Source organism: Callorhinchus milii, unplaced genomic scaffold, assembly GCF_018977255.1.
Source record: "Callorhinchus milii isolate IMCB2004 unplaced genomic scaffold, IMCB_Cmil_1.0 Scaffold14, whole genome shotgun sequence".
NCBI classification, from domain to species: Eukaryota; Metazoa; Chordata; class Chondrichthyes; order Chimaeriformes; family Callorhinchidae; genus Callorhinchus; species Callorhinchus milii.
The window spans coordinates 13711038-13724761 of NW_024704755.1; the positions used below are offsets into that span (position 1 = coordinate 13711038).

The 13724-nt window shown below is 42.5% G+C and overlaps 1 protein-coding gene across 1 annotated transcript in view; it reads right to left on the reverse strand.

The window, feature by feature from the left end:
* Positions 1-5854: 5854 nt before the first annotated feature.
* The window catches only part of fa2h (fatty acid 2-hydroxylase), a 49689-nt gene continuing 41819 nt past the window's right edge, over positions 5855-13724 (reverse strand). The window contains exons 4-7 of the mRNA XM_042340246.1: positions 11717-11823; positions 10710-10882; positions 8952-9204; positions 5855-8315 (exon numbers count right to left, since the gene is read on the reverse strand). Of these exons, the coding sequence (XP_042196180.1) occupies positions 8236-8315; positions 8952-9204; positions 10710-10882; positions 11717-11823 (613 nt within the window). The 3' untranslated portion in view covers positions 5855-8235. The remainder of the gene's footprint in view (positions 8316-8951; positions 9205-10709; positions 10883-11716; positions 11824-13724) is intronic.

The following is a 13724-nucleotide window of genomic DNA, read 5'->3' on the forward strand; positions in this document are numbered from 1 at the left end:
GCCTGGCAATGGCCTTTAATTCAAATTAAATGCAGGAGAAGCAAATCTATAACAGAAGATAAGATATTGTACTCACCTGAATGATAAAATAGAATAGTACATTGAAGTGAGACAAAAAGTGCCACATTGAGTCATGCTGCATGCAGTGACCTTTGTTATCTCAGCAAATGCAGCAGGAAACTTGTGCCAGGAATGCCCCACAAACAGCATTGAGACGGGTGATCAATTAGTTTGGAATCTTGGACGAAGGAGGAATATTGGCCAGGATACTGAGATCTTTAAAGTCCACAAACCATCAGAACAATGTTCAACAGTGCTTGGAGTTTCAACCCAGATTGTCAATAAATCAGAGACTTCTCTATACATCTCTTGCAGATTTTCTCTCCTCCCCTCCTAGAAAGCTTTCACCCAATTTCCTCGATCTTGGAGTATGGTTCTAGCTCTACAAGTGTTTGCCAGATATCAGGATTCTCTTTTTGAAGAATCTTCATTGACTACCTAAACAGGACCTCAGCTTAAAGCCTCCTCTGAAGGATGACACTTCCAACAATGCAGCTGTCCCAACAGCATTGGCACATCAGCCTGGTCTATTAGATAAAAGTCTTGACACTTACAGTGAAGCCACATCCTTCTGATCAGTGAGGGGCATGTGATCAGCTGTGCCAAGCTGACTTCAGCCATGCCATCAGAAAATTGTAATCATTTGAATTGTAGGAACCAGAATATTTTGATTTATAATGAAAGCAGAACCGTGGCATCAGAAAAAAAAACAGAAACTGTGCTTAATTTCCAATCTTGGCATGATGCAATGCTGGCATTTGACACCAGCAATTTTCTCGTTATAAAATATAATATATAAGTAATGATAGATCTTGAGATTTGTTTGATAAATGCATCTGAAAACGTACATGTGCAGCCAGAGCAGTCACTGGCACACTGTAATTCAAGTGACTGCAGGAAAGAAAGCAATGCAATCCAAGCAAATATTCATACCCACGTCATTCGTAAAATTCCCCAAAAAACAAACTATCAAATTCAGAGAACTATTTGCACAAAGAGAGACAGTTCACAAACCGCTTCTGCCCATTAGATCTCGCCCTCCCAGAATATCCCTCCTACCGGATTCCCATTACAACATCAAGCAGTTTCCAGCAGTGTTGTGGTGTTTTACTCCCACTTTCCATAACCAGTCCCTTTTAGTGGCTCAGACCTCACAAGGAATCTCATATCTATTAGGCTCCATTATCAAAGTGAGCGAAACGTGTTGCCTCATGGAGCTTGATCCCCAATAAACCCAATATCCTAACAGTGCCATCACCAACAGAAAGAAAGACTACAATCTACAGCTTATCCTTCCCTGTCTCACTACAGTCCTTTCCCTGTCCGACGCCAGCCCCAGTTTTCTTTCCATTATTGTGTTTATTGTGCACTTATTGCTGGAGCATTGGCCAGGATACTGAAAAGCTTCCTAATTATTTGAATACTGTAAAGTGCACCTGAACAACAGACAGACGGGACCTCAGTTTTATGACTTGTTTTAGCACTTCAGACAATGCAGGTCTCCCCCAGCACTGCACTGGAACTCTGTCCCTCAATCCCTCCGCCTTGCCCCCTCCCTCAATCCCTCCACACCTTCAAATCTCACCAAAAAACCTTCCTTTTTGATCATACTTACGATCAACTCCCCAATCCCTCTCCCCCTGGCTCGTTGTCAGAATCTGCCACTGTCAAGGGTTCCGGGACATTACCCCATGTGAAGAGCGCTATATAAATGCAAGTTGTTGTTGCATTGGAGTGTCAGCCCATTAGACTATGAGCTTGCAGTCATAGAGATTTGAACCCACAAACGTAAAAGTAATTAGAACTAGGAAGGAACAAGGAGCAAAGTCGCTTGCTTTATAGATACGGGTCCTGGTCACCAATTAAGGTTAAATATCATCATTTCCGTGTGTAAGAAAACACCAATGGCACTGACCAGTCAGTCACTGAGATGCGGTGGCAGCCCTGGACTCAGACATTACAGAAAATATGGGGTAACTTTCTCATTCACTCAATGTAAAGAAAAAACAGAAGCAGTTCACGCGCCAGCTCTGAGCAACAAGTTTCTCTCGTCAGCAGACTCTCATCTACCATAAAAGACACCACATTCTTTTTATAACCAGGACTTCTGCTTTTTCACATTTGTTTCCCAATTCAGCTCCTAGGCCATTGCCGTGCTTTCTTGATCAGTATTCTTCTTTGCAAATATAGAAATATAGGAACTGAAAATGCGCAAGAGAGAGAGACACACACACAGACACAGACAGACAGAATAATGAATGCTTCAGTCTGTCTCTGTTCAAAGTCTTGTACTCTTATCTCGGTCTCTGAGGTTTGAGCCAGGTATTAGCCTGGCAAGGTTGGAAGCAGTTTCAAGCTCCGAGTCAGAAGGTTGTGGCTTGAAATCCCACATCAGAACTTTGAGCTTCACAGTCCAGGCTAAAGTCCCAATACAGTGCTAGAGGAGCATGGCGATGTTGGAGATGCCATCCTTTGGATGAGACATTAAACAGATTCCCCATCTATCTGTGCAGATGGACATTAAAGATCCTGTGGCACTATCCAAAAGGAAGAGTTTCTCCTGCCCAACAATACCCCAGATAAAATTGGCCATTCATTTCACTGAATGTTGGCCAGGGATTCCAATCATGCTGCAGTTTGGGGGATATTGTTGTGTGCAAATTAGCTGTGTTTGCCTGTAAATACGGACTCTGCATTTTACAGTAAATCCTGTGAAGTACGTTGAGATGTCCTCCTGACGTGAAAGGCAGTATATCAAATGCAAGGATTGTTATTATTTAACAAAACTTACCCGATCCAAACATTGGAGTATTTGTTGCAGTTCAATTGGAATTTTAAGAATAATACTCTTTGCATTTGATACAATAACGATAACAATCGGAAAAACCTCCAAGTCAATTACTTGCAACTCTAGCGACTTATTGTTGTTATTGTATGCGAAAAATACACTCAGCTTTACAGCATATCATGTGAAGCACTTCGCAATGTCCTCCTGATGTGAAAGGTACTATATCAAATGTAAGGATTATTTGCTCCTCTGGAGTCACACCAATCTTTGCCGTAAAAAGACGGGACTATTCTGAAAACCACGCGATATGCAGCATTCTGTGCGTGTTGTATTTAATGTATTATTCCGCCCGCCCAGCCACTCAAATTAGCTACCGTGTTCAGGCGCTTCACTTTACAATAAATTCCTGTGAAACAATTGGAGAATGTTTCAGCGTTTCTCGTGCTTGGATTATTTTTGTAAAATCTGTGTGCTGTGTGCCAGCCTAGCTGCTGCTTCACTCTATCGTCGTTTTCGTTCCCTTGATGTTCGACTTTTGTACAACTGCCTTTTCATTCAGCCGAGCTCAGTACTGAAAATAGCTTCACCCCCACGTGATGCCCACTCCAACGACATCTATTGTTCATGAAGCAAGTTGAAAAGGTACCTTTCGTACACTTTTTAAAACAGGGACTACAACAAGGAATTAACGAGTTTCACAGCTAATGTCTTCGCGATTCACATCCCAGGTTTTACATTTAAGCTTCAACACTGGTTATGAAGACCATTTCTAAAGAAGTTTTCCTCCTTACCACAAGGAACGTATTTTGAAATGTTTAATCCCAGTAATGAACACAGAAGAACCAAGCAGCCATTTGAGGAATTAAGTTGAGGCTTAACTGCTCAATGGTTGTGTGTAGTTCATACAATACAGCTTTGTACAGCACATGGAATTGGATCTGCCCACAAATCATGAATCTTAATGCACACTCTTACTCTAGTCAATATTTACTGGAAAGCTTAAATGACTATATTTGCTCCTTAATGCAGAACAGGTGTCCACAGAAGGCCAGTTGCTACTGCATCCAAATGGAAGCATCGGTTAACGTGCCAGGCAGAAATGGGGTTTCCAACAAATCATTTCCAAGTCAAATAGGAAAACAGCTGCACTTGGTTTAATGTCTCATCCAGAGGACCACACCTCCAACAATGCAACGCTCCCCCACTACTGCAGTGGAGCATTGTCTAAGACGATAAGACACGGGGCTTGAACCTGTCACCCGCCTTCTGACTCTTGAGCTGAGTGTCATCAACTGTGCCAAGCTGGCATCACAATTACTCTTACATAAGCTTTGGATCACAAAAAGATAAGACGTTTTGAAAGATGAAAGGCTAAAATCCAATTGCAACGTGCAGTGTTTTTACATTTAAACGGCAGTAAGTTATTCCTCCTTTTGCTGGCCGTCTCTCAGGCCAGCGGATGGAAATAATCGTGAACTCCCAATGGCATTTTGATCTCAACAGTTTAACGAACACAAGCGATGGCCGCCAATAGACTTGGAAAATCGCTCTATTCACATTAAAATGCTTATGCAGCAATAAAGAAAATTGTGAGTTGACCTATTTTTGTTAAGTAGCATACAGTGTTGATAAATCTACATTGGAATGACATCAAAGTAAATGTCCATTGTTTTTCTAATAAGGTTTGTCATTAATGAAAACTTGCGCATTGTTCTTAACCGGTTCGATTAACAACAACAACAACTTGTATTTATATAGCCCCATTCAAGCCAGATGGTGTCTTAGAGGTGTCCATTGCAGCATCAGCTCGAGAAAGTGTGAGCTCATAGTCTGGTCGATTTATAGCTAATCTCAGCTGAGTAGCAGTTGGGATCTCGGTTTAACCTCAGTTCCCCTCGTTCTGATAAACAGGTTTGTTATGGCTTTGGCCTTGCAGTGTGCCGAGCAGTTAAATGGTGACTTGAGGTGTGCCTGCAACCTTGCTCGTCTTATCTGATACCGACTGGACTCGGCTGGAATCCTTTTGGAGGACGAGCAAAGTGCATATCCAATTGTAAATATCTTTTGCAGGTTACTTAGCTGTGGGTAGGTCCATGTTGCTGAAAACCAAACAGGAGTGACTTACCTGTGCAACTGTTTATTCACCGACACGTTCCAGGCTCCGATACCGGCCTCTGATTTCTATTGTACAGACATGTTATTAAGTCTCCCGGGTGATGGGGACGGGGAGGAAATGATCCAGGGCCCTCTGCTCATCCAGTGAGCTGTGCTGCAAAAAGTGTGTGTGTGTGTATTTCTATATGGCTATCAGGCTCATGATTGGGCTTGGTCGATGATGCCCTTCGCAGTTAACATAAGGCTCACATGTAAGTAACAGCCACACGGTTAAGGTACAGAGCACACGGAACCAGAGGAACTGTATCCCAAGGATAGGAGGAAAAGAGCCCAAACACCTTCAGAAAAGGAAAGAAGATAAAAGCAGGAGCACAACTCTGTCTCGCTCCAGAGCCCAACGCGTTTCATATTTTACAACAACGACTTGCATTTATACAGTGCCCTTGACATAGGGTAGCATCCCGCAGTGCCTTACAATTGTATTTGAGGCTTTTTGATGAGCGCACATATCAAAGTAAGAGAAGCAGCTCCTCAAAGCAATTTCAGTTAAAAGATTACCTGGCGAGGACGGATAAGAATTTAATTTTTTTTTGCAATCTCCTTTAGAGTTTAGCCGTTTTTTTGTGTCGACTGCCCAGCCTTTCTTTCTAATGTGGGGCTAAACTAGATTCCCCACAAGAAGTCTCGAACTTCGGCCAGTGTCAATGGCACAAACTTCTCAATTTTCCAATGCAAGGGTGAAATTTCTTTGACAACTCAAATGCATAGTTGTTGATTGACTGATTAATTAATTAATCCCCAAAAAAAACTGGGTACACCTATATTACTTAATGATTTATTAAGTACAAGGTCGTTCCATGAACAAAAATGTTCACACACAAGACTTTTCAATTTAGTTCATTTTACAAACTAGAAATTTATTAACACTTTGTGAATCGATCATAAAAAGGAATTTGATACAACACTGCAAATACAACAAATTACATGACAGTCTACATTGGGAATTACAGGAGCTATTGTGTACCTCGAGGATATGTTCCGCTCCAAATAATATGCAATGGAGCTTCATGATATCCGAAACACTAGCGCTCAAGTCAGATAGTTTTATAGCATCCCTCAGTTTACTGAGTTCACATGTTCGTTGAAAAAAAAATCAAACTAGTTCACATATCCACAACACATTAGACAATGCCTACAAGCTTTAAGTCACCTTAAGGCACCTTTCAGGTTTTGCTTTTAAACATTCACATGTGAGGAACAACTAAGAAGGAAAACGGGTTGTGTAGCAGCCGAGGAACAGAAATGGAGCAATCGTACAAATGCCAAGCTCGCAATTTTAACTTTTTTTGTTTCAGATAACACGTAATAAACACATTACCCATTTATCTTCACCACAGTCATGTCAGTGCCTCACTTACCAAATTCTAGTTCAAAGTCTCTTCAACCAGTGAGAAGTACTTGGTCCATAATCAATGCCCACCTCACGAAGACAACTTTGTTAACAGCCAGAATCAGGGCTCGCTTTTCCTTCTGAACATACCAAATGAGGGTTTTGTAAATAGAACGCAGCAATGGTTTCTATCAACTCACTTTTACTTCTAAGCTAAAATCCTGCAACAAATGAAAATGTGCAGTTCTTGAGCAGTCTAAAAATATTTTAAAAATCAGAGCTCCAGTCTTGTACATAAATCCAATTGCACTGAAAACCTACTGCACATTCAAACTGTGGCCACTCACTGGCTTTTAGCACATACTTGCTAAACCTAAAACAGTCACTTCACATACTAACCCTTTCATTCAGGTATCTGGCCAAAGATCTGCCGGACCATTACGAAGACGCAACAAAAGGAACCGATCACATTAGTTAAGAGGGCTCTGGTAAGTCTATGCATAATCTATTTTCAAAAATATACAGGACTTTATTTACAATTGTACTTCAAGAATCTTTATGCATGCCAAAGTAAGCCCACAGAAAGCCAATGTTTTCCCCATTTATGGTGGAATGAAACCAGAACTATTTAACCCACAACTTTTATACTCTCATATGCCCTTTGTTTTCTTAAGCTTTCAGGGTAAACTTCAGAAAGATGAACAGCAGATCTGACCTGTTAAGCAGAGTTAAATAGAAGTGAAAAGCAGAATCCTTACCACTCTATCAAGAAATCCCAAGAAAATCCAACTTTTGAACAAAAAAAGTGCTATTGCGATATCTACACAATACGTCCAGGTATAAAAATGAGCTGTCTCAGATTAAGCAGAATGGATAGTATTGAAATACCCACTATAGGTTGACTATGTTGCTATGGAATATTGGCAAGTGTAAAATAATTCTTCTTCTAAAAAGCTAACACTATTTAGCTCAATATCAAAGGCAAAAGGAATGAAACGCAATTGGCAGCTTTGCTGGGTTGCAGAGATTGGGAGCGTGACTGGGAAGCAGAGGAGAAACAGGAAATTTGCTAGCAGTTTGTTCTACTACAACCAGGAAAAGAACCCGCAAGGAGGAAATAGTATGCTGGAGCATTTAGTCGGAGGAGCACACAACTTCCTGGAAGGGGTTAAAAAGATGGACATAAGCCAAGAAGGAAATCAATCTCAAACAACAACAACTTGCACTTATATAGCGTCCTTCATGCTGGATGGCGTCTCGGAGGGCTTAACAGTGGCGGAGCATGATGCCGAGCCAGCGGGAGGGGGAAGGTTACCGTAGGCACGGTCGAATAAGGAAGGTCCTCAAAGAGTTGAAACAAAATTGAATCATGCAGATGAAGGTGCAATCGGAGAATAACACACGACAAAGTAATCGGGTAATTTAAGATTATCGTCTGACTCATTGTTCCTCACATCTGTCAATACAGAAAAATATTTCATAAGCAAAACGTGCGACAAACTGAATCAGACTGATTGCAGATAGTTTCCCTTTCCTCAAGATTTCTTCAAAAAATAGTTTTCACCACAAACTGCTTAAAACTCAAAATCCCCAAGAAAGTTTAGTGTTAATACTTACTACAATGCACAACTGTGACAGATTCCTGGATGGTAAGATCCAAAAATATATATATTTAAACAATTTTATTAATAAATATTGCTCAGAGGCAATCTAGCTCCCCAAGATCAGGCACTTTGTTAGAAAACGTAGGTGTGTGATATTTGGAATATTCAATGTTGAGTTGTAGAAGGATTCGTACGTACTGGTGAACTGCAGTTCTGACATCAGAAAGCAGCTCGATTGAGCTGATTAAAAGTGTAGAAATTGAGACAGAATGTAGACATCAGTGACTTTTATCGAATGTTTCCTCTGGGATTGAGGTACGAAATGGGTAGTCCCACAGCCTGGTGGTAATTCCAAATCCTGAAGGAGAGAGAAAAAAAGAGTGGTTTTGCAGTGGTTGTTACCAGCTCTGTGACGTGCAACAGAAACAACTGCTAACAAAACACGCATTATACAATGCAATGTACCATACAGTAAACTCACGTAAGTTAGTCAGGACCATAACGTTTAATAAGACTTGCACAAAGTCCACGTTGCAGGCCCAACTATACAAGTTACTGAAAATACAATTTAATCAAATAATCTACATTGCGCCTGCGGAATTTGATGCAACTGGTAAATCTGCATGAGATGAAGGGTCAAGACTACTTTTCCCAAGATTCAATGAGTCTTGACCTATCGCCGGATGCGCATTTGTTGGCAACGACTGGAATCGCATTGAATCGCGGGAAATGAAGTTCTTCTGCGCGTGCGTCAACAGATCATTTTCCGCAATTCAAGACAGGCGGCAAGTGCGGGAGCAATGGCGGCTAGGGGAGCGGTTGGCACTTATGAGTTAGGAGGTGATTAATACAAGTAGTGCAAAGAAATCTAAGTGGCTTTGATTGGAAACTGAATGAGACTTGGGTGAATGCACAACTTAGACAATTATATGACTTATAAAGATTAGACGTGTGAGTTTTACTGTACAATGTAGACTGTAATGGTATTGCGTACCTGCTTTTTGGTGTTCAAAGTGGTGCTTAACGTGGTAAGCTTTAAGTCCATACAGGTAACTGCCCTTCTTTGGAGATCCGTAATGCAGATAGTAATGAACCATGTCGTAAACAACATAGCCACCCAGACCTCCCACAAATATAGACAACCCGATTACTCCAGGAATTAACAGGTGGAAGGCACCGAGAAACAGCCCGACAACCAGCGACGCTGGAACAGGTGGAAAGACCAAGCGTGAACCGTCAAAAGGAGACTATAGAGAGAGATAAGAGAATGGAGTTTAGTGATTTCTGCCCATTTTTACTTTAATAATTGCCTCGGATCACAAACTTGCTATGTTCACCATGTATAGTGGTATTTTGTACATTTGTGAGGGCCTCAATTATGCACAAGAAAACTAACATGATTGAGCATGTTCTCCAAAGAACAAAATATTCTAATTATTAGTGCCCTTTAATTGCGCCTTGGGACGTCCTCCCGATGTGAAAGGCACTATACACATGTAATCCTGTTGTTGTTGTTAATGACCATTATTGGAGCATACCCTTTAGAAGGGCATTATTGATGCAATTCGATTGTGTTTCTACTAAACAGCATTTGCATGAGTGAAAGCAAACACGTTTTTGGGGAAGTTACAGAATTTACATTTCAATTCAGCGATATCAATGGGAAACGATGCGGTTTTAGCTGGTTAGACTCCAGCAGTTACCCCAACGCGCACTGTGGTGTCCCCAAGTCTTGAGAGAGTGCACATTCCATTCCAACAATCTGTCTCTGGGATTCCCATGTGTAGGTGGGATGCATGGAATTCTCGGTTTGGTTTGGGTACTCTTAAACATGGTGATGGGTTTCTGTGTGTGTCAGACACCCGGCTGACCAAAAAAANTGCATTTCAATTCCAAAAGCAGCTGTAAAAGCTTTGGAGAATTTTATCCTAAACCTCTCTTGAGTTGGCAAAACTGCATCTAGGATTTGATGGGCATTATCCAATTCTCTCAGCTTCCCATCACCGGTAAATCCAATCCAATCCAGTTTTACTTTAACAGTCGTGGGTGTAACAAGCTCTAATCTCACAAACCAAACCAGCACATCACACAGACCATTCAACCCAATTAGCCCGTGCCTGTGTTTATACTTCACACGCGATTCCACCCCTCCTTGTTCCTCAGACAAATAGGTCTCTGGCTTCATGACTGTGTGCTGATTGTCTACTGCTGCAGTTACTAATCAAGTGGATTGAGCCATTGTGGTGATGTTATTGGGTGCTATATCAAGTGGAAGGATCATTATTATAATAAGAACATAATATAAGAAATCCTAGACAAAAATAGACCAAGATCCACCTAGTTCACCTTCCTGGCAGTCGCATGCACAGATGTCCCAAAATACCTATTTACTATATCCCATAATGTTATTTCCTAAATGAAAACGATCTAATCTGTGATTGAAGGAATCAACACTTCCTGCTTCAACCATCTCCTTAAGAAGGCTGTTCCACAGGCTCCATAATAATAATAATAATCCTTGCATTTGATATAGCTCCTCATTACGTCTACGAGACGTTTCAAAGCACTTCGCAGAATATACTAAAAACTGGAGTGACTGTGTATTCTATTCCCTTCTCCCTAATGGATATAATTATTACAGAATTCCCCAAATGGAATCCTTTTGAAAAGACTTCATTCAAGACTGGTTTGTAAGCAGCAGCCCCGCCCTCTTCAGACAAGACATCATTGCTGTGCCATTCCTTCCAGTCACCTTGTGGTGCTGCCCGTGCAGCATGAAATGGAGAGTGATGAGGTAGTAATTGCTCGCTGGTGGATTCATATGGAAAACGAAACGATGGATCAGATATTCAACCAAGGACCACAGAAACATTCCAAATAGGAAAAAAATTGGGTAGCAATACTTGTGGACAGGGATGGAGTAGTCTGTAGGGCAAGAGAGAGAGAGAAAAAAACATTAGAAAAAAGTGTTAGGATTCAGTATTCGTCCCTCCCTCCCCACTCCTGCAAATCACTCCCCAAAGTCTAATGTTGCTTTATAATCAATCGTCCATTTAGTTTGGTTAGGTGCTGATGTGCAGTTAAAGCCTCTATGTCACTAAAGCAAGTTTCTCATTTTCTTTACTGATATTAAAAATGTATCTCCTGCCTCTGCACGTCAAGCACCAGTGTCTGGTCGAGAGAGTGGGAATGTCACCCAATGCCAGGCCTCTGTCACTGTTCCGCAGTGGCACAAACACATACACACTGCCTGGCACAGGATACAAATCTTGCTCCACTCTATCTCCCCCGATTCCTGGTCATTCCACTTCAGTTCAACATCTCAAAGAGTCCAAGGATCTGCTGTTCCGGGCAGTCCAAGGTCCAATGTAAACGTCACGCCTGCTAAGACTTGCTACACCGATCTGATCAGCCCCAAATGCAATTTATTACAAGCATTAAAACGAATCCTAAAAAAAAGCTCGCTTTGACTTCACTTCTCCCATCTCCATCCCTCTTCAAGCTTCGCCCAGTCTTTGTAAAGTGCTCTGCGACATATTCAAATGGGAAAGGTGAGGAGCAAGCGCAAATCACTGTTGTTTCAAAATGAAACTTTCTTCACAAATAGTTTTTCCTTCTTTCGGGGGGAGGATTTTCCACACACTGAAATTGGGGAAGAGTTTTTTCCCCCAACTTCACACAAATAAATGCTGACCCCAAATACGTTTCAATCTATTGTTCCATAACATTGGATCCCCGATAATGTGTAACTGACAATACCTGTTGTGATGGAAGTGAAGAGCCGAGTGTTGCCTCTTGCCAGTTCGCTATAGAGGTACCAGCTTGATACAAGTACAATAGGGAACCAGACCAATGGAACCATATACCTGCGGAGAGAACAGAGGGAGGGAAATCCTTCAGTAAACTTGGCTCAATTCAAAAATAGCCGGCAGAGGAGAACTGACACGTTTTCGAAACAAAGTCATCTGATATCCAGTGAACGCTAACAATCACATACACGATTCTCATTTTTGGGCACAGTCTCTGCCTACGAACAAACCAGGACATAGTCTCCTTAGAAGACTTCACACCGAATGGATATACTAGTCCAGAGCTTCCCTACTACCATGGATAACGTCCCTACAAATACATGTTACCCATTGTAATGAACACAATTCAACAATCCTGTAGCTTAGTGATTGGAGCATTCGCCTCGTGAGCGAGAGGACCTGGGTTCGATTCCTGGGCGGGGCAAAACCTTCAAGTTTCCTTACTCCACACGCCTCTGTTTACCTAGCACTAAGTAGAAACCCAGTTGTTAGTCAGTAATAAGCCCTTTTTTAAAAAAAATCAATTCACGACTGTTTGTGGGATACTGCTGTTAGCAATTGGTTGTCCCGTTTCACCTAGAAAATACACACTTAATTCACTTTACAGTATATTTTGTGAAGCACTTTGAGATGTCTCAAAGGCGTGATAAGGCAATATATCAAATACAAGGATTATTTTGTTTACCTTTGTTTACCTCTAACAGTTTCTCCTCCAGCCCCCGCACTGTCACGTCTGCTGTCCCCCAGGGCTCTGTCCGTGGCCCTCTCCTCTTTAATATCTACATGCTCCCCTTGGTGACATCTTCTGCAGACATGGGGTCAACTTCCATATGTATGTGGATGACACCCAACTCTATCTTTCTGCCTCCACCCTCAACTTCAGGACCACTGCCTGTCTGACGTCAAGTCCTGAATGAGGGCAAATTTCCTACAGTTGAATGTGAACAAGACTGAGGCCCTCCTGAATGGCTCGCGCCAGCGCCTCAGCACCTCAGGCTCTGCCAACATCAATCTCCATGGTTGCACACTACAACTCGCCAAGCCAGTCAGGAACCTCGGTGTCTTGTTCGACCCCTCAACTTTTCTTTCCCACATCCAAGCCATGATCCGCTCTGCCTTCCCTCACCTCCGTAACTTCGCCCGACTCCACCACTACCTCAACCCTCAGGCCACTGAAACTCCTGTTCATGCCTTCATCACATCCAGGCTCGACTATGCAAACCCCCTGCTTGTCGGCCTTCCCAACTCCTCCCTCCACAGGCTACAGATAATCCAGAACTCTGCAGCCCGTGTCCTCTCCCGCACCAAACTCCGTGACCCCATCTCCCCCATTCTCACCCGACTCCATTGGCTCCCTATCCTTCAGAGGATCCAGTTCAAGATTCTGGTCCTCACCTACAAAGCCCTCCATGGCCTCGCCCCACCCTACCTCTGCGACCTCCTAACCCCCTACCAACCCGCCCGCTCCCTCTGCTCAGCCGGCTCTGACCTGCTCCACATCCCCCAACCCACCCGCCCCTTTGCCACTCTGCCCCCAACCTCTGGAATTCCATCCCCCAATCACTCCGCCTCTCCCCCTCCTTAGCCTCCTTCAAGTCCCACCTCAAAACCCTCCTCTTCAACCCCCTTTCCCCTCTCTCCCCTAAAAAGGACTCATCCTGCACCACTGTGCCTTTTTTTGGGAGGTTTTTCATTGTTCTTTGAGAGGTTTCATTGTTCTTTGACCGCAAACAGCAGGGTCACAAAGCCGAAATGAAAGAACACAGATAATTTATCAGAATGCTCCACGTTTCCACTGGGTTCAAAGGGCCTAAGGGACTGGAACTTTGAATGGATTTGAAAATCTGCACAAAGACTCAGAAAGACCACGGAAAGAGTCGATAAATCAACCATTTTCATGCATTCAACCTCCAAATAATATAGATACCTTATATGAAGGGCACAGCTGGCTGGAGCTA